Source organism: Aspergillus bombycis (genome assembly GCF_001792695.1).
Source record: "Aspergillus bombycis strain NRRL26010 chromosome Unknown contig00024, whole genome shotgun sequence".
Taxonomy (NCBI): Eukaryota; Fungi; Ascomycota; class Eurotiomycetes; order Eurotiales; family Aspergillaceae; genus Aspergillus; species Aspergillus bombycis.
In genome coordinates this window covers 61,093-79,276 of record NW_019170026.1, presented here as the reverse complement: position 1 = coordinate 79,276, position 18,184 = coordinate 61,093, and the positions used below count along the sequence as shown (strand labels likewise).

At 50.0% G+C, this 18,184-nt stretch overlaps 7 protein-coding genes across 7 annotated transcripts; 2 read left to right on the top strand and 5 right to left on the bottom strand.

Moving 5' to 3' along the window:
- Nucleotides 1-180: 180 nt before the first annotated feature.
- On the top strand, nt 181-1,555 carry ABOM_003782 (endoplasmic reticulum-Golgi intermediate compartment family protein; the record flags this gene model as incomplete). Its single annotated transcript, XM_022530912.1, has 3 exons — nt 181-271; nt 346-921; nt 1,050-1,555. The coding sequence occupies 3 exons, from the start codon at nt 181-183 to the stop codon at nt 1,553-1,555; spliced, it is 1,173 nt and encodes a 390-aa protein (XP_022391065.1).
- A 326-nt stretch (nt 1,556-1,881) lies between these two features.
- Nucleotides 1,882-4,051, bottom strand: ABOM_003781 (uncharacterized protein; the record flags this gene model as incomplete). Its single annotated transcript, XM_022530911.1, has 3 exons — nt 1,882-3,096; nt 3,218-3,904; nt 3,995-4,051. 3 exons carry the CDS (start codon nt 4,049-4,051, stop codon nt 1,882-1,884), a joined length of 1,959 nt encoding a protein of 652 aa, XP_022391062.1.
- A 693-nt stretch (nt 4,052-4,744) lies between these two features.
- Nucleotides 4,745-7,516, bottom strand: ABOM_003780 (RNA polymerase III-inhibiting protein MAF1; the record flags this gene model as incomplete). Its single annotated transcript, XM_022530910.1, has 5 exons — nt 4,745-5,731; nt 6,876-7,150; nt 7,219-7,336; nt 7,417-7,450; nt 7,506-7,516. 5 exons carry the CDS (start codon nt 7,514-7,516, stop codon nt 4,745-4,747), a joined length of 1,425 nt encoding a protein of 474 aa, XP_022391063.1.
- Nucleotides 7,517-8,595: 1,079 nt separating this feature from the next.
- On the bottom strand, nt 8,596-10,160 carry ABOM_003779 (oxygenase MpaB family protein; the record flags this gene model as incomplete). The annotated part of the gene is made up of 3 exons (XM_022530909.1): nt 8,596-8,898; nt 8,958-9,686; nt 9,753-10,160. 3 exons carry the CDS (start codon nt 10,158-10,160, stop codon nt 8,596-8,598), a joined length of 1,440 nt encoding a protein of 479 aa, XP_022391022.1.
- Nucleotides 10,161-11,245: 1,085 nt separating this feature from the next.
- Nucleotides 11,246-12,885, top strand: ABOM_003778 (terpene synthase family protein; the record flags this gene model as incomplete). The annotated part of the gene is made up of 10 exons (XM_022530908.1): nt 11,246-11,421; nt 11,475-11,601; nt 11,679-11,697; nt 11,755-11,912; nt 11,977-11,989; nt 12,042-12,198; nt 12,255-12,344; nt 12,394-12,427; nt 12,498-12,715; nt 12,780-12,885. 10 exons carry the CDS (start codon nt 11,246-11,248, stop codon nt 12,883-12,885), a joined length of 1,098 nt encoding a protein of 365 aa, XP_022391021.1.
- Nucleotides 12,886-13,625: 740 nt separating this feature from the next.
- ABOM_003777 (MARVEL domain-containing protein) lies at nt 13,626-14,351 on the bottom strand (the record flags this gene model as incomplete). The annotated part of the gene is made up of 3 exons (XM_022530907.1): nt 13,626-13,838; nt 13,961-14,227; nt 14,310-14,351. The coding sequence occupies 3 exons, from the start codon at nt 14,349-14,351 to the stop codon at nt 13,626-13,628; spliced, it is 522 nt and encodes a 173-aa protein (XP_022391020.1).
- A 1,378-nt stretch (nt 14,352-15,729) lies between these two features.
- On the bottom strand, nt 15,730-17,961 carry ABOM_003776 (PPN1 endopolyphosphatase family protein; the record flags this gene model as incomplete). Its single annotated transcript, XM_022530906.1, has 4 exons — nt 15,730-15,772; nt 15,825-16,554; nt 16,609-17,783; nt 17,846-17,961. The coding sequence occupies 4 exons, from the start codon at nt 17,959-17,961 to the stop codon at nt 15,730-15,732; spliced, it is 2,064 nt and encodes a 687-aa protein (XP_022391019.1).
- Nucleotides 17,962-18,184: the final 223 nt, after the last annotated feature.

Sequence of the window (18,184 nt, the reverse complement as noted above, 5' to 3'; positions counted from 1 at the left end):
GAATACTTGGCCTCAAGCGCGCAACTGCTCCGCCTCCATTGTTCTTCCCCGACCCATTCATTCCCACCCTAACACCCACCCCTCGGCCCAATTGGCGTCCATTCATTTTCCCTTCCTGTTCAATTCTCATTCATGCCTTGACCGATTGATTTTATCCACCCCTTGCGATACAGATTCGTCATGAATGGCTTCGCATCGCACGGCCTCGACGAGGATGCGTTCGGGGAGAAGTCCGGGCTGCAGGGCGGCCTGAAGACATTCGATGCATTCCGTACGTCTCTTGGACTCAACAGAAGCCCGCCGTAAATAAATGTAAAGAAAGAAAACTAACGTACACGATCCCAGCCAAAACCAAACCCGACTACACAGCTCCCTCCCGCCGCGGCGGCCAATGGACTGTCCTGATCCTCCTCATCTGCAGCGTCTTCTCCCTCTCCGAATTCAAAACCTGGTTCAAAGGCTCCGAAAACCACCACTTCAGCGTCGAAAAGGGCGTCTCTCACGACCTCCAGCTGAACCTGGACATCGTCGTGCAGATGCCCTGCGACGCCCTGCACGTCAACATCCAAGACGCCTCCGGCGACCGCATTCTCGCCGGCGAGCTGCTGAAGAAAGACCCCACCAGCTGGAAGCTCTGGACGGACAAGCGCAACTACGATCACGAGTATCAGACGCTTACTCGCGAGGATCCGAGCCGGTTGGAGGCACAGGAGGAGGACGCCCATGTGGGCCATGTGCTGGGTGAGGTGAGACGGAACCCCAGGAGGAAGTTCCCCAAGGGCCCCAAGCTGCGGAGGGGAGATGCCGTCGATTCGTGTCGCATCTATGGGAGTCTAGAGGGGAACAAGGTACAGGGAGATTTCCATATCACGGCGAGGGGCCATGGGTATAGAGATATGGGGGGGCATTTAGATCATTCGAGTATGTTTTCTTTTCCTTCTTTTCCCTCCTTTCTGCACACACCCTCTCTCTCTCTCTCTCTCTCTCTCTCTCTTCCTTTGTGATTTGCGTATGTTATAGAATCTACGATCAAGACTAATGCATCACAGCATTCAACTTCTCCCACATGATCACCGAACTCTCCTTCGGACCTCACTACCCAACCCTCCTCAACCCCCTCGACAAAACCATCGCCACCACAGAATCCCACTACTACAAATACCAGTACTTCCTCTCCGTCGTCCCCACGATCTACTCCAAGGGCCACCAAGCCGCCCTCGACAGCACCCTCTACACCTCCAAACCCAGCCACTCCAAGAACGTCATCTTCACAAACCAATACGCAGCCACCACCCAGGGCGCCGAGCTGCCCGAAAACCCCTACTACATCCCCGGCATCTTCTTCAAGTATAACATCGAGCCGATCCTGCTCATGATCAGCCAGGAGAGGACCAGTTTCTTGTCGCTGTTGATTCGGCTCGTGAATACCGTTTCCGGGGTCATGGTCACGGGGGGTTGGCTTTATCAGATTGCGGGGTGGTCTAAGGAGCTGCTTCGGAGAGGGAGGAAGAGGAGGTCAGAGGGTGTGCTTGATGGGAAGCTGGCGGATGAGTAGTTGATGTCTATTCCTTCTTGTCGGTTTGTTGTTTGGGTTGTTGGGTTGTGATTGAACTGAATGGTATCTTTTGTTTTCGGTGTTTTTTTGTTTGTACTATTTCCCCGTTTGTTGTTTGTCTATGGATTGCTTGGTAGATATCATCAGTACAGCTACAAGAACTAGGACACTCGGACAGAGAGAAAAAATGAAGAATAAAACATCATCAATTGGGATATCTACGCATCCGCCGTACTCCATCCAACCACAGTCCGTGAACGTGAAACATGAACCTTCTCATAAAACAATACATAAAGAGATGACCAGCTTAAGTATGAAATATAAGTCTAGATCTCGAATATCTCACCCATTCCCACTCCGGCCCCTTCCGCTCCAGCCCGGCTGTCAACCAAATCCAGTCGCCAGCCATGCCAGTCCTTGAGCTTCTTCTTGATCTCGCGGACCCATTCGACGCGCTTGCGTGCTTCCTCCTCGGCCTGGGCACGGGCAAACTCTGCCTCGTCGAACTCGTCGTCAAAATTCTCCTCGGATAGGAGTTCGAGACTGCCCCGTGCAGCCGGGGGGTGCTGTTTATTCGAGGGCGCGCGGGCTCTGTTCCCGTGTGCGTTACCTCCGGTGAAGGCGGCGAGTCCGCTAGAGAGGACAGTCGAGAAGGACGAGTGCTGCTGCATGCTGCGTCGGCGGGCATGCTCAGGAGCTCCACCGATGAGGTCAACATCGTCGAACGCATTGGCAGCCTGGTTGGCATTGGAAGAATAAGCGACGCTCGGTTCACGGCCATGAGAAAGTTCCTCGCGTTTCTCCTGCCATACTCCGCGCCGGAGGTCGAAGATTTCGCCTTCCAGGTCGCGGATTCGGCGCTCCAGACGGGACCGTTCTTCGTCCTCGAGTTCATCGATGCCGTCGTCGTCCGCACCCACGGCATTGCGCTTGCGAAGCGTCTCCTGCTCTTCTTTCAACCGGAGAGTCTCGTTCTCGGCGCTGGCTAGTCGGCTCCGGAGCTGGGTAACCTCTTGTTCTGTCTTCTCGCTCTCGCGCAGGCGGGCTTGGTGCCGCGTTTCCGACTCCTTGTGCAGGTTGCCCATTGCTTCGATCTTTTTCTCGAGCGTTTCAATCTTCTTCTCGGATTCGGATTTGCTTTCCTTTGCTTCCGAGAGCTCCCGTTCTAGGTTCTTGATCTGGGTTTCTGTGGAGGTCTTATCTACTCCCTCCTTGACGGCTTTCTCTGAGGCACGGGTTAAGGCATTCTTGGTCTCCGTGAGTTCACTCTGCGCACTCTCCAGCGCTGCTTCACTGCTTGACAGCTTCTGTTCCAGAGCCTTGATCTGCGCCTCGTGGGCACTACTGGATGAAGACTGATCCGTAAGCTGAGCGCGCAGGTTCGAAATCTCAAGCTCCATAGCCTCAATAGTAGCAGACTTCGACTCAAGCTGCTGCACAAGATCCGCAGGAGGGGAGTCCGCCGAGGCGGGCGACGCAGTACTCCGATGCGTCTTCTGCAGATGCGAGTTCTGTCTCTGGAGTGAGGCGATCTCCGCTTTCTATAACCACCGTCAGTGACAAACCCAACATCGTAACCATACCCATATTCACATCCACATCACACCCGTGGCAAGTAAAAGAAAGAAAAAAAAATTAAATAGAAAAAGGGGGAACACTAACCAGCTCCTCAATCTCCCCCACCTTCTCCTCAGCCTTCGCCAACTTCTCCTTCAACTCCGCAACATCGACACTCGCCTCGCGGAACTCCTCCAACTGCTCCTCCGTCTTCTTCCACCGGCCCGTCGCCTCCTCAAGCTCCTTCTCTAACCGCCGGTTGTCCTTCTCCACCTCTTCAATCCGCCCCGCCTGCTTCCGATACACCTCATGCACAGACTCCCCGTCCGCCGTCAACGGCGGCAAAGAAGGTGACTTCAACAAGGCAGATGGCGGCGACGCACTACCCTGCGAAACGGACCCCTTCCGGAAGGAAGAGGATCTCATCTTCGATTGGATCGACAGCGAAGGCTGGCGGCCGTGGCGCGACTGCGTGTCTGCTTTCACGGCGGGCTGGGGTTCAGTTGAGGGGGAAGGGGAGGTGGGTTGTTCGGCGGGGGGTTGTTCAGGTTCATCTTGCGTCTGTCGTTGTTGTTGTTGGTCTTCAACCTTATCTTGAGTGTCGTCTGTTGGCTTCGGTTCCGATTCTTCTTTCGACTCCTCCGGGGATTGTGGCTGCTGTCCTTCTTCCTCTTTTCCTTGTTGTTTCTCTTCAGTACTCGGCGAAGACTCCTTCGTCTCCTTAGCCGTAGAAGCCTCAGAGCCAGACGTCTTCTTATTCGCCTTTTTCTTCTGCTTCTGTAGTTGCGCGACCTGTTCGAGTTAAGTTAATCGCTTATTCGCCGAGTCGTGTTTGATTCCAATGGAACAAAAACGCCTTGGGGTGAGATAACAAGAACGTACCCTCTTTTTCGCGGCCGCTAGCTTCTCGGCCTTGGTGCGCTCTTCGTCGTCGGCCATTTTGGTCTAGAGATAGAGGAAGGGAAAGGGAGTGATGTGGGTTAATTTGTTTTGGGTTGGTGAGATTTGGGCGTGGATGTATATGCGGATCGGAAGGGACAGCTTTCCCCGTCGTGCACGGACCAATTTGTTGTTTCTTTGGTCGTGGTAGGTACCTGATTGTACCTTATGGAATGTTGTCCTTCCAGATAGATTGTTCTATGGGAGTTTTTTGTTTTTGTTTTTTTTTTGTTTTTTCTTTTTTCTTTTTTGTGAGAAAAGGGGTTTAAAGGTTATAATTATGGTATCTTCCCTTTTCTTTGGATGTACTTTTTGTTTCTCTTCTAGTACTGGGTTCTACTCTCTAAACTGTTCACTCGGATGTGCGATACCATAATTAATTCAGTGATCAAGAATTGTAAATACAAGAACAGAAAGGAAGACAACGCCCCGGGCGCGCCGCAACGAATTGGGTATGCAGCGCAAAATCATCAAAACCTACACAGCGAAACAACGACTTCATCAATAGGGGCCCTATTATCATCCCTGCCGGTCACCAAACGCCCCAAACCTGTGCAGATGCGGCCGACATTGTAAACAACTGAGCAAAACGGTGACAATATCCATATTGAATCGAAGAAAAGGGGGCATCAGCGGAAGATTAAAAGGTAAGACAGAGAAGCAGTAATATGTCGTAATGGGTTGAATCGTAAGTTAAACCTCCATGGAGTCGGCAATTTCCTCACTCATAGCACGTACCGTGCCCTTGCTACCGGATCTAGATCGGAATTCCTCGTCGCTGAGCACGTAGTTGTCGTATTCGTCCACAACGGGTCGGGCGGGCTTGCCGACATGCTCTTCGTCGGACTCACTCTCGTCTTCCAAGTGCACGCCTTCGCCGAGCCAATAGCGGGCCCGCTTGCTTGATCCGAGGTGGTCCGGCGTGAGATAACCATCGTCGTATGTCCTCTTTGCGGTCGGCGTAGCAACTCCATCGCTAGGCGTGTGGCTGAGAATCGGGATGGCTCTGAGGTAGAGATAACAGACACGCTTCCGGATACGGTTAAAAAAGAAGTAGTGTAGACTCCAGATCGCTCCGTCGTCCGCATCGGAAGGGTCCTCCTCCGGGGAGTAAGAGTAGATCGAGCACTCCTTGAGTGACAGCTGCTCATCAATTATTCGCCACATCCTCGGCCCCCATGTAGCAGAGGCCCCGGCATTGTATGACCCCGAGATGGTCACTGGGGATGGGGGAGCGAGGTCGATGGCTTCACGTGGCCGGAGATTAAACAGCGTGGAATCAATCGTATTCATCACTCTTTTGAGATTTCTCTCGCGGTGGAAGTCGGACGGGCGCAGCACATGAGAAAAGTCGTAATCTGGATGGCTTGCGTTCAGAGTTGCGATCAGATAAGCGAAGGTCCTCCGGCTGGAATGGTCACTCAGGGGTCCGAAGGGGCTAGACCGGGATAGATTGAGCGAGGCGGCCGCGTCCGACGCATTTGGAGGCGACAACGACGCGGACAGGCGAAGAGTTGATTCATACTGTGCTTCAAGCGACTGTTCGATGTTCTTGTACAACTTGCGGTCGGCACGTGCTGCCTTTGTCGTGTAAAGATCGCAGCCACCGAGGATGTGGCAATCGCCAGTGTCGAAGTTCAGGGAACTCGTCACGTCCTCGATCTCTGGAAGGGGAAGGAACTAGTGAAAGCAAAACGTTAGTACGGGATAAGGGATATGGATTTTGATATTGAGGAATATTGGATGCGAACCTTCATCTTTGACAATAGCGGTCAAGTGTCCTGATCGATCGATCCCAAGCGCAAGATGAACAAGGCGATTCACGATCTGTAAAAGACAAGAGGGTCCCTTCTTGCGACTAGCAGATGAACCAGGTATCAACGGTATCCCAGGCGATAAGGCAGCGTCCACGTCGGCTGAAACGTAGCCGATCGGAGATAAGAGGTCGTGAGTTGGCAACAAGCGCTAGACTGGCTGGGCAGTTATTCAATGGACAGCAGGTAAGTAGTTTGAGTGAATCACGGCCAGATAGCCATGACAAATAAGAGGAGATAGAAAGGAAGATGGAAAGAGATCCTGGAGGGACACTTGGGGGATGGACTATCGTACGGCAATTGGGGGCCTGGGGGGGAGTTGCGCGTTTGCGCCCCCCGGGTCGGAGCGGGTCACGTGGCGGCGGTGTCGGCCAGTGATATCATTCACCCACCTCACGGGGGCCGATCCAGAACACGGGGGTCAGTACCAAACATTGGGATGAAAGTCACTTTCCTTGGTTGAATCCAATAATTGAAGCAAGTCCATAGCCATGTGGTATTAATTAGTGGTCGTGAACTGGGTAGAAAACAACGCCTAGTATGTACGTCCAACGCCAATATGTCCTCCCAATATTCCCCAAAGCGGAAATCCAAATATAGAAACACAGGAACGCTCAGTTGCCGAATGTAAAGGCCGCTACATAATCTTCGTAACCACATCTTCCTCAACCTAGACGGCGGACAGTCCATATTAGCGTCGATCGACGGTAAGGCCAAAGGAGGATCGGAACGCACGAGATGCAGAAAACGACCGCGGTGGCAAAAAGGATTGCAGGCAAAACAATTGGGTGATATATAGCAAGGTGGAGCGGAATAGCAACGCGCGCAGAAGATAACCACAAGCCCAAGGAACAAGGGGCAGCAAAGAGAACCAAGCATCAAAAGAGCAGACCAACACAGCCTCGGCAGAGCTCTGACGATGGATACGATCGCACCCGATCGTAGTACCCTCAGACCCCTGCCCACGTTTATGCGAACTTCTAAGCAAGATACGGCGGTCAATAACTCACCTCCATGTCTTCCAAGCTGTCCTGTTGACTGATGCACCGCAGAACATTCTTCTTGCTGCTCTCCTGCATCTCTCCCGCCAACAGCAACTCGTCTAGGATGAAGTATGCCTTTTGGAAGTTGAAAATAATGTCCAGCTCGCAGACGTTACCGTAATACTTGTCCATCTGCTCGACGTAACGATGCACGACTTCGAGGGTGATCAACTCGTTGTCGGTCGAGGCGCATCCGGCGATGAAAAAGAGGGAAGCATAACGGCGGTAAACCACCTTGCTGTCTGGCAACAAATGTCGGTTAGGAGGGGTGGTGGTGGGATAGCAAGTATATAGGTGGCTGGATCCGTACCCTTATACTCGAGGAAGTTGCACATCCTGGTCCGACGGGACAGGACGAGCTGGGTCACATCCTTGATGATCTTGGCCTTCTCCTTGGGAGAAAGAGTGGTGAACCATTTGGCCAGGCGCTGAGAGAAAGAATTCAGTCAGATCCAGCCGAACTTCCGGACCGGTCAAAAAGTTGGGTGGGCCACGAGGGTAAACGAACCACTTTGCCCTGACGGGAGAGGAGAATCAAGTAGCTAGATGGGGAAATTAGCGCACTCCCGTTGCCAATAATTGGCAGGGCAAGCTCACTGAATCGCCATTGTGTGCGGTGGGTGTGTGATTTGTTGATGATGGGGAGCGAAAAAGGCCACGAAAAGGAGTTGGTGGAGGGAAGAACACAATTAAACACACTCCCACCAGAGCTTCTGGAGAAATTCTTGCACGGGCGCGCGGAGGGGGTTGTTTTTTTTTGGCTACGTTCTCGCACGCTGCCCCGCCTGTCAGGAACAACTTCACTCTCTCCTTATTTATTTGACTTCCTTCAGTCATTGTTGGCTAATTTCGAATCTTTTAAGGAATCCTTCAGGAAACGATTGTCACGGTACACATCCTGCCTTGTTGCTCAACACCACCATTGTTGTGTATGTATGTTTGTATGTATGTATGTATGTACATACACAACAGAACCCTTTACATTCAACCCAAACACAACAAAAACAACAACTCAAATACACTCGAGGACATCACACTCGGCTGGTGCTCCGACGTATAGCCCCAAGTTGATACACGTGGGATGATTTAATCATCTTTCCTCTGACGCCAAGCGACAGATTCTCGGTAGTTTCACGCTAAGCTTCAGAACTGGAGCACTCGAACCCGGTCGAAACGATTGGTCGCACTTTGGCTGGCAACATCGTACCCAGTAACATATCGAAGCAATTAAGACAACATTTTTTATTCCCAAAGTCCAATTTCAACATTAGGTATTGAACATACGCATTGCACTTAATAATACGAGTCCGAGTCAGACCACATCATACTTCGATTGGCCCCGAGACGACAAGGAAGTATTCAAGTTCGAGACATCCATCCCTCAACTATTGAACTCAAAGATCAAACAAAGCCCGACAGGGCAAATACCGGAGTATAACAAAATTGTTAATAATGCAGACTGGGAGTTCGTAAGATTGGATAGTACTGCGGCGAACCAGTAAAGAGGGGTATCACTAGTACTTGATTTATCTTCATGCGTAGACCCGAACAACAAGAAATATATTCCATCACATCCACTATACGGAGTACTCGGGGCCCATATCCCAGTCGTACACACCCACGCCATACCAGGCAACGCACCTATAACATGTTCCATATAGCCCGCGGGCCTCGTTCCTTCGTCAAATCATGTAAAATCCCGCATGCTACTGTAAACCCATAGTCCGCTCTTGATCACACAACCAGTCAATAGTCCCCCGGTACAAAGAGCCACACCAAGACACACCAGCTCCAGATACCCTAGATCCGTGATATCATAGAAAGTATAATTCAGGTATGGAGGATACGTGCACGCCTTCCAAGGCCGATTACCTTCACCGGGGCTATACTTTTCTCTCCCAATGGTTTTGCCCATACGCGGAACATGTTTGAAGTCAAAAAGAGTGCGTTCTCGAAGCACTATCCCTTGGTACAAGAGGTCTCGGGAGAGCTGATATATAGAAATCAGTACAACTAAGTCACTCAGAATGCCAGATCTGTAAACCTTACCTTAATCATGAACTCATCAAACATAGGAATCATCCGCTGCAGACAAGCAAGCCCTAGAACAAGAACACGGCAACCGGTAAACATTAGGTAGTAGAAGAACCCGGGCTTCCCAAGCTCAAGATCGTCGCAGATCTCGTCCCCGTTAATCCACCGACTACCGGCCTCGATGAACTTCTTCGAGACATGGAACGGGGCAGGGAGGTTCGCCACGCATTCAACAAAATTATAAGCGACTACGCGAGACGTCTCCGTGGTATGCAGCTCGTGGGCGACCATGCTCTCCATTGTGTGCTTGCTCTTCTTCACCGTCTCGAAGTATGACGTCGGTGTTCCAAGAAGGTAGCCAAGGTATCGAAAGAGGGCGATGTAGTCTTTGACCTCGTCAGGGGAAGGGGTGATCTTAAACCTAGGCAGTTGGAGCCACATTGGATTGCAGCAGAAAGTGCTAATGGAGTGAATGCTATCTAATGTGTTGACAGGAACACCATAACGGTCGATATCGAAATAATGGGGTTTCGTGCGACACAGATGTAAGATGCGCTGTCGGACGGATGAATGGAGAAGTCGGACCCGGACGGTTGCAATATGGCCTTCGCCGCCGGGCTGGATGGCAGCGAGGTCATGAGTAACATGAACTAACCATTGAAAGGTCTCGAGCAATCTCTTTAGCAACATACGAGTTGAGAAGCTGCCAGTCCGAACCAGGACTTCTACGACGCCGGAGGCCGCCTTAACATAGAACCCGAGTCAGTCATACAATGTTCAATGGATTCACGTTGGTCAAGGGAGCTATACAGAATTTTCTGCTACAAACCCTTGTAGTGCGAAGCCGACAATGTTGGCAATTATATAGCGATGCAAAAACCGCTGGCCTCGCTCAAGTTGCTCCCAGTTAACCCAGTCTGGGACCGTGTGAGTTTCGTTCCAGAATTGGGTTAAGACCTCATCCTCCTCATGATGATCTCGGAGGATAATGTATAGATCATTTGAGGGTGGACTGGTTCCTTTTGCCTTGCTATCTTCTAGCAACGAAGATCGTATGAACTGAAGCTGCTCCAGAGCTGCAGCGCCCAATGTGTCAAACTGCTGACGCAGAGGCTCTGCCTTCTCTCGAGAGAGATGGCTATCCGTCCAAGTAAAAGAGTATCCCCATTTGCGTAAATGGTCACCAGGGTTCGAGTGGGGAGGCAGAGTGGTGTCCATCTCGTTAATGACTGGAGGATAAACTCGAGGATATCAATGTAAACCAAGCTGGGAGCATTTTCGGTCACTGAGGGCAAGATGCGAGTATTTATGCTCATCTACTTGCTATAGAGCCAGTACTACATCTGAGTTCAGCATACACTGTCAAGTAAAGACGACATCCGGCCGAGTCTGTCCTTCTACACATCCCGAGACGACCCAGCCTCTGTTCTGTCCCCACATTCGTCAGGTTTTGGTGCCCTGGAGTCCGCTGTACACAGCAGATGCTAGTTTCGCACCCGGAGGCCATCCGAGGCCATAGAAGGGGATTACAAACCAAGTAGATCGGCGCCGAGCGCCTTATAGTCCAATTGTGTCGAACTACGTATACAGATCGGGGTGTTGTATTGCTTTTTCGAGGAGCACGGTGGGGATATTGGCCAACATTGTGTGGGCTGACGGGAGGATGGGATGATAAGAAATCATATGAAAGAAACCAATATCCACGCGCAACTATACGTGGCTGTACTATTCCATTGGAACCGCACACAGAACCATGACTTGGTTGATGCCCCATAAAGCGCGCTAAATCCATTAATGAAGAAGGATTCCCCACTAGACTCGCTCCATCGCGGAGGAGGAGGGATAAGAGATCCGCCCAGGCCTATAATTCAATAAATCGAATTAGTTTGAGCGACAATAAAGTTTCAGATATGGCTTGAACAGGGAACCAGGATCGCCATGGACGAGATCCCGATCTAAAGATCGATAGTGCATAAACCTCAGCCTCTGTGGCGAAGTATAGGCGGCAATGTTGGGACGATCATTTGTGAACTGTGGCTATCAACTATTCCACCTTCTTTATCTTGTCTGCAGGTAGCAGAATCAGGTAATGGGCATCCCTTGAAAACACATCATCGGTGTAGCCCGTGGGCCAGGCTTGTCCTTTCTGGACAGACCTTGACATCATTGAATCTTTCTTGTGGATTTGGCGATGATCCAAGGGATGGCTAGTCTTGCCTGGAAAATGAGTATCAAAAGTCGCAGTATTTAAGGATGGCAGCGGCCAAGAGAGTACCTGTTTCATTAGTTTATTTGCCTTTACCATGGAATCACCACCACTTTCTGACGAAATGATATTGCCAATGAGGAAGGCTGCGCGTAGAGATGCCCATGTCTCTGTATGCCTTCCTAACATGTTTGTGCTCTTTTTATCGGAGAAGCCAGTCATCAACAGGTATTATGAAACCGTAAAGGAAGAGTCCGAGTTATGGATAGCAAGGTCAGTACGTCCTACAGAGACATAACATGCAGCACTAAACGGGTGCATTCCAGAATATGCGCGTTTGGAAACAGGACTCGACGAGTTATCACGAACTGCGATTTTTCGTACTTCTGCTCAATTGTAGTACCAGATGCTTCGCCTTTAGAGCTTCGGACAGTATGTGATTGGGGCAACTGGGTATGTGTATCGATCATAACACGATGCCCTTTGAAGACATCGAGCTGCTAACCTGTGCCGGTCGGCATCACCTCTAGGTCTTTCCATTCGATGATAGTGAGCTTTGCAGTTATTCTCTTTCTAGTCAAAATTTACTAAGTCATTTCACTCCAGTGTTCGACAATGGAGGTCTAAAGGATGACCCCATACAAGCTCAACAATTGGTCAACAGTCTCCTAAATGGTATGCAAGATGATGGGACTGTGTCAGACGATGGCGAAGAGCACCCTCTAGTTCAAGTTCATAATTCTGTATGGTGTCGCCTTGCCAAGGTAACTACCTTCTGCTCTTTTGTTCCCCTTTTACATGCCAGGAGAGCTTTGCTAACGTTCATAGACTTCTCCAGTTGGTATGACCCTCCAGACTGAGACTGCTTGGGCCCGGGCTAAGGAATCATCAAGGTGTCCGTCGCAGGTTTGCAAAGGGCATGAGAGATTACTGTACTGGAGCCATCGAACAAGTCCATAGTTGTTCTAGGGGCAAACACCCCACACTAGACGAGATGCTCGCATTACGAAGACAGTCTGCCGGCGTTTCACCTCTCTTTGCCCTAGTTGAGTACGTCACCGCAGTCACTCTAGGTATGTTCGCGCAAAACCGCTAACAATGAGCAGGTATGGCCACAAGCTCCATATCCCAGACTCGGTCTTCGAGACTAGAAGCATCAAGGAGATAGAAAGAATCGGAATTGACCTCGTTCTATTGTGAGTGTTAACCTAAAAGAGAGATGAACCAAAAGCTCAACGACCATAGGCAAAACGATATTCTCTCGTATTGCAAAGAAGAGGTCAGTGCCTGTGAAACATCTATAAAGCCAGACCATCCAGGATATTTCTGCTGACGTACTGGAACTGTAGAAAGAAGGTGTAGCTCACAACATGGTTGCCATTTGTCGACGCGCGGGAATGCCCGCACAGATGGCCTTTGACCACATTGGTGGTATGCTCCTTTCCCGTTATCATGACTGGTACCTTGCGCTAGCAGACCTACCCAGTTGGGGCGAGAGTGTCGATTCGGAGGTTCAACAATACATTCGTGGAGTACAGAATATTGTCAAAGCTAATCTTCACTGGAGGTGAGCGACGGCTGACTGCAAGTTTGTATAATAGCGTTCTGGTCCGACACTAATGTTCGCATAGCTTTCGTTCCAGACGATACTTTGGAGAGGTGAATGAAGAGGTCCGAAAGACCGGCATCGTAAACGTGCAGCCACAGAGTGCCGATGTTGAGCTGACAATTCTCTAAGGATGTCTGTATAGCTGTTTTCCTGGCTAAAGGAGTTGATGAATATTTTTGTTCATCATTTTGTTTTGTATGACGTTTCGATATTGCCAGTGTTATGAGCCGTTGAAAGAGCACCAGAGGGGCGAGAATGGGGGCCGTCGGAGGCGTGACTCTGATCAATTGCACGGAAAGGTTAATCTGATCCTTTATATTTTGGTCGACATGTATTCATATCTCATAGTCCATTACTGTGTCTACCACTGATAATAGAAAATATCAAAGTTAACCTTCATATAACATTACGATATCGAACATACAGCAGAACAGATACAAAACTCCAACCTTCTCCGAATCACCTAATTATTCTCCATCTCCTACTATCCAATATACTCCATATCCATTTCGCTCTTAGCCTCCTGCCAACAGCTAGAGAGGATATACAAATACAGTCCCGCAACTCCATCACGAAGCCCTAGAGTATTATTAACTGATTTATGTGATTAGTATAGAATTGCTGGCGTAGACATTTTTCATATAACCGCGAGACACGGTGGGTTGTTTTCATCGATTGACGGCGTTTCCAAAGCGTTGACAACATGTACATGTCGTACGATTATTGACTAGAACCATGCAGTTGCACAGGTAAGACCATGAGATACCGGACAGCTGGCACCGTAGATCCTGTCTGAAGTAACAAGGTCAGTTCCCATGGCAAATCCAAAGAAGCAGCATCTTACTCTGTTCCCCATGATTTCCCTCCTTTAGACCTGGGCCATGCTGGGACGGGCTCCACGGGCAGGACCCGTCCGAGGGCGAAGGTTGACGGATCGGCGGGCCGCCAGGGATGAAAGGGCGATAGAAGCCGTGTATCCAGCCCAGGCGAGCCAAAGGAAAGCAGTTGATGCCTGCGCCTCACGACAACGCTTCTCGCGGTGCACGGAGCCGTTGGTAATCTCGTTGTGGAGAGTGTATAACTAGATGATCGGCAATCAGTCGGTGGATCTCAATCTCAATAGTGGGGTGGGTCTGCCGATAGCACGCATCCTGCTGCGATCGGTGTGCATCTCAGATCCCGAGGTTCATGGATCACACGTACGTCATTGCTACAGCTGTGGGCCTGGAGCTTCGCAGCCAACGCGATACCGGCCGTAAGGAAGAAGATGGCATTGAGAACGTCCAGGACGATCATGATGATCGGGTGGATCGCCCAGTCGATATTGATCGATGCCGGCACCAAGTAAAACAGTGTGAACATAGAAAATGCAGAAACAAACATGGCATAATTGACGGTCGCAGGGTTTCCGCTAAATGAATCGGCGATCATGTTACCAATGAGGGCCATGACCAGCAGGGTCCATAGGAACTGTGCCAAAGCGCATCTTGTTAGCTAATGCTGTGGTGCCTGATACGATGTTGAACTCCCATCGCGATCGAGAGGGACATACCTCCCACAGTCGGAGACCGAGCTGAATCGCGTTCATTGCCATTTCAACAGCTTAGGGTTTGTATAGGTTCGTGAATGTATTTAGTCTCGGACAGTCGCGTGCGGTGAAGCGTGTTCGTTTGTGTAGGGTATTTGCAGCGGAGAAGAATCGTTCCAGTCACTAAAAAAGGCGCAAAGCTTGTGGAGCTAGTTAACGATGGCTTGATAGACGTAAAGAGGGATTCTAGGGATGATGGGGTTGATATTGTATGGGCGGAATGTCCGGGAGGGCGGGCGATGACGATATGCTGCGGGATGGCTGCGACGTCATGCGAATCATGAAATCACCACCAACAAAATTTTTTGTTCTAAACGGATAGGGTCTGGGTGATCACACTCGAAGGGAGAAAAGAATTGCTAGACGGTGGTATCCTACATTATTATATACTACCTAGTCCACCTCGGAGAATATCCAATCGCCCTCCTTGAGAGATAGTTGTCAGGCATTTCTGCAGTGCCTATCACTTATTCTTAGCGCTGGCCCGCTATAGGATGCACCCTATAACAACAAAATATCAGAGAAGCGCCATATGCAGGCAACGCGGTGCTCTATGCAACTTCCTCGGCCCATCATCCTATGCAATCTTCCGCCTCGATCCGACATGAAACGTAAATGCCGTCACCATTCCTTCGTACTCTCGATGGACTCCAAACTTAAACCGACCCCGATGACGACCGGTTCCAAAGGTGGGCGCCCTGCCGCCCAATGAAACCCTATCCTTTCGCTATAGATCCAGGGTCCCTCTCATAGGGAGCTCCCCTTTACCAGTTATGGCCTGTTCTGGCTTCGACGCATATGGCTAGCTTCGGCGGAGATAAAGATTTCTCATGAATCCCTATCCTCAGTATCATAGCTCCAAAGTTGGACGAATCCTGTTTTCAAGCTCATCCTAGGAAAGCCCACAGTGTTGTATCAGGAAGCATTCGTTCAGAATGAAGACAGTGAGGACGAACGAGCCTCATCAGTATTAGAAAGGAACCAGTTTAGCTATAGGGAAGTGCCAGTGGTGTGACTCGGTAGTTAGGGTCTAGGCACTTAGTTGGCTGTCTTCTGAACCGCACCCAGTTCAATTTGAAATAATCGGGTAGTTCCTAGACCACTACCGATAGGCTTAGTTTAGGGTTCCCTGGCTACCTTACGAGGTCTGCGCAGTTACTGGATAATGAAGCGCTAACTCCCGACAAGAGCTCATATGATGCCCGAAACCATTACATTTGAGTTTCTATGATCTCGGACGATATGAGCATAAAGCAAGGTTTATCTAAGTATTGGTACTATGCTGTCATTGAGCATGACAAATGATACATGTGTAGAGTACATCAAGTGAAAGTAGCTGCGGTACCTTGTGTACGAGTATAAGACCCATACAACGAGTATGGCTTCACTTTGTGGATGGCTTAAATGCGCTTTGCACAGACCCGTACCTGCGTCCTGTGTCAGTATGCTGCGTTTTATTAATCAATGCGATAGACTCACCCTTGAGCACATTGCTTGCCGAGGGCCACACTTCCGCTCCTCATGTAGCAGATCTTGGCTTGCCAGCAATCCGCAGTCGTGCACTTGGGACTCTTGACACTCATCTTACCCTGGAGTTCATTCTGCAGGGTTACTAAGTCTCCGTCCCTCTCCATAGCCTCGGTAACCTGATGCCAGAATGTTGCATTCAGGGGGGCCTCCTTGTCCCACCCAGCGGCAGAGCCATACGTGTCCCGCGTAGAATATTCGAACTGATATACAGGTCCCGTCTCCGTGAGAGAGCTGAAATCAGACACGTTGCTAAAGAAGGTGTATGCCTCGTAGATGTTGAAGTCCCCTGTATCCACTTCGTACAATCTGAAACCGCTGTTTAGATTTGTCAGAGGTGTTATGCTGGGCCCAATCCAGCCAGTGGTCAAAGCATTTTCGGCATTCTGCATTGTGCCGTTGTTCGCGTAGTATACCATGAATTGATCTTCATGTGTGTGACCGAAGAATATGTTTGCAATAACATGAGGGGAGTAGCGGTCCACAATCTGGTAGAAGAGATTCGTAGGATTAGGGAGAGGATTAGACCCATCCCATCCGGACAGAACATGTCCAACAAGCCAAACACGCTCGCCATGGTCCTCTGCTTCCTGAAGCTCCGAGATCATCCAAGCAAAGATTCCAGAGTTGTCAGGGTTTGTCGTGTTGATAAGGTTCAGGTAGTTAGACTTGTACCAGAAATCTACATGTCACTGATCAGTAAATCGCATTATGAAGGTCCAGATGGCTGCCCTACCTGTGTTGAACGTGATAACGCGCAACCCATAATGGGTTTTAATGCTGTATGCCCCATAATGAAGCTTGGCTTCCTGGACAGCGGCCTCATCAATCCACCCTTCGTGCCGCCACAGCCCTGCAACATGATCATAGTTCCAACTCTGTTGCTGGCCCAATGGTCCTGGAAGGCTGTGTGGAGATTCAATGTTCTCAGGGCTAGTGTCGTGGTTGCCCAAAGCAGCGAAGACTGGACCTGAGAGGTACGACTTAAGCATACCGTATACACTAGTCTCCGTATATTGGGTATAGGCCCGATCAACTTGAGTAGCCGGGTCATCATGTGAGACTAAATCTCCTGTATATAAGGTGAAGGCTAGAGGATTCTTGTCCTTGTCAGTTCCAGTCAAAGGACCAACAGCTTCCAGGGCGGCAAGGCCAAGGTCATATGGTGTATCACATTTGTACGATCCATAGACAGAAGCTGGAAGGAGAACCTGGTCCTCTGAATACGAGTTGTATAGATTGCTTCGGCAGCACATGCCCGACGAGCAGTTCGCCTCAGAATTCACGGAGTAACGTGGGTCCAGATGAAAATCAGACAAGTGCAACACCTTAATCCGCTCACCACTAGGACTGGGAACGTGTGGACTTCCCGGTTTCGGCTTTGGAAACCAATCTGACACGTTTAATGGGTTCGTCACAGGCTGACTGCAGAAAGTGCTGCTGAGGGAATTGCATATGTAGTCGCCGTCCAGACCCTGAACGTCTGCATAGGCTAGAACCTGAGTCCAGATCGCACCAAAGGCACTCGCCGTATATTTCTCCTCACATGCGTCGTCTGAAGCGAACTTGAACTTTTTGCATAGAGAGATCAACGTTTCGGGCACTACTACTGGCGCAAACAAAGCAGCCGGCTTAGCCGCAGCCAAAGCTGCCTTGCAAGTGGTGCAGTTACTATTCGTATTATTCGCAGTTATAATACGGGTGACATTGGCCACTACTCTGTGAACCAATGCCTGCTGTTGATGCTCCGATAAGTTTGCAGATGGCTCTGGGAAGTAGACGGGGTCGTTATTTTCCTTAGGGATGGTATCAGGGTTCGTCAAGTCATAAGGGAATGTGATATTTAATATAGGATCATGAATGATTGGTTGCGGCTCTTGGGTTGGCTCTGCAGGAAGATAATAATAAGATCTAGATCAAGGGTCGTGAGTATTTTCTCCAGTCAGGGCTGCGTCTGAACAATCGAAACGTACGAGAAGGCGCTAGTCGGGAAGCCAGCTGGGGCTACATAGGACGGAGCCCCAGGCAGTGACGAGGCAGCAAGGGCATCTGCTAGATTTGTGCTGACTCCGGCCAGAATGGCCTGCATTATTATTAAATGGGACGCGTAACCCATGAATCCAGTAGGCAATGAACGTTCGCTATATCGGATACAATTGAGACGAGACGAGACGACGCCCACGGCCCCTAACAGTGCAGCCACAGGGAGTATAACGTGCGAGTATCTGCATGGCGGTTGGATTTGCGGTGTGCACCATTATTTTATAAGGGACGGGTGGTAGTTGTTGAGCAGGTATTGACTCTTCCTTATC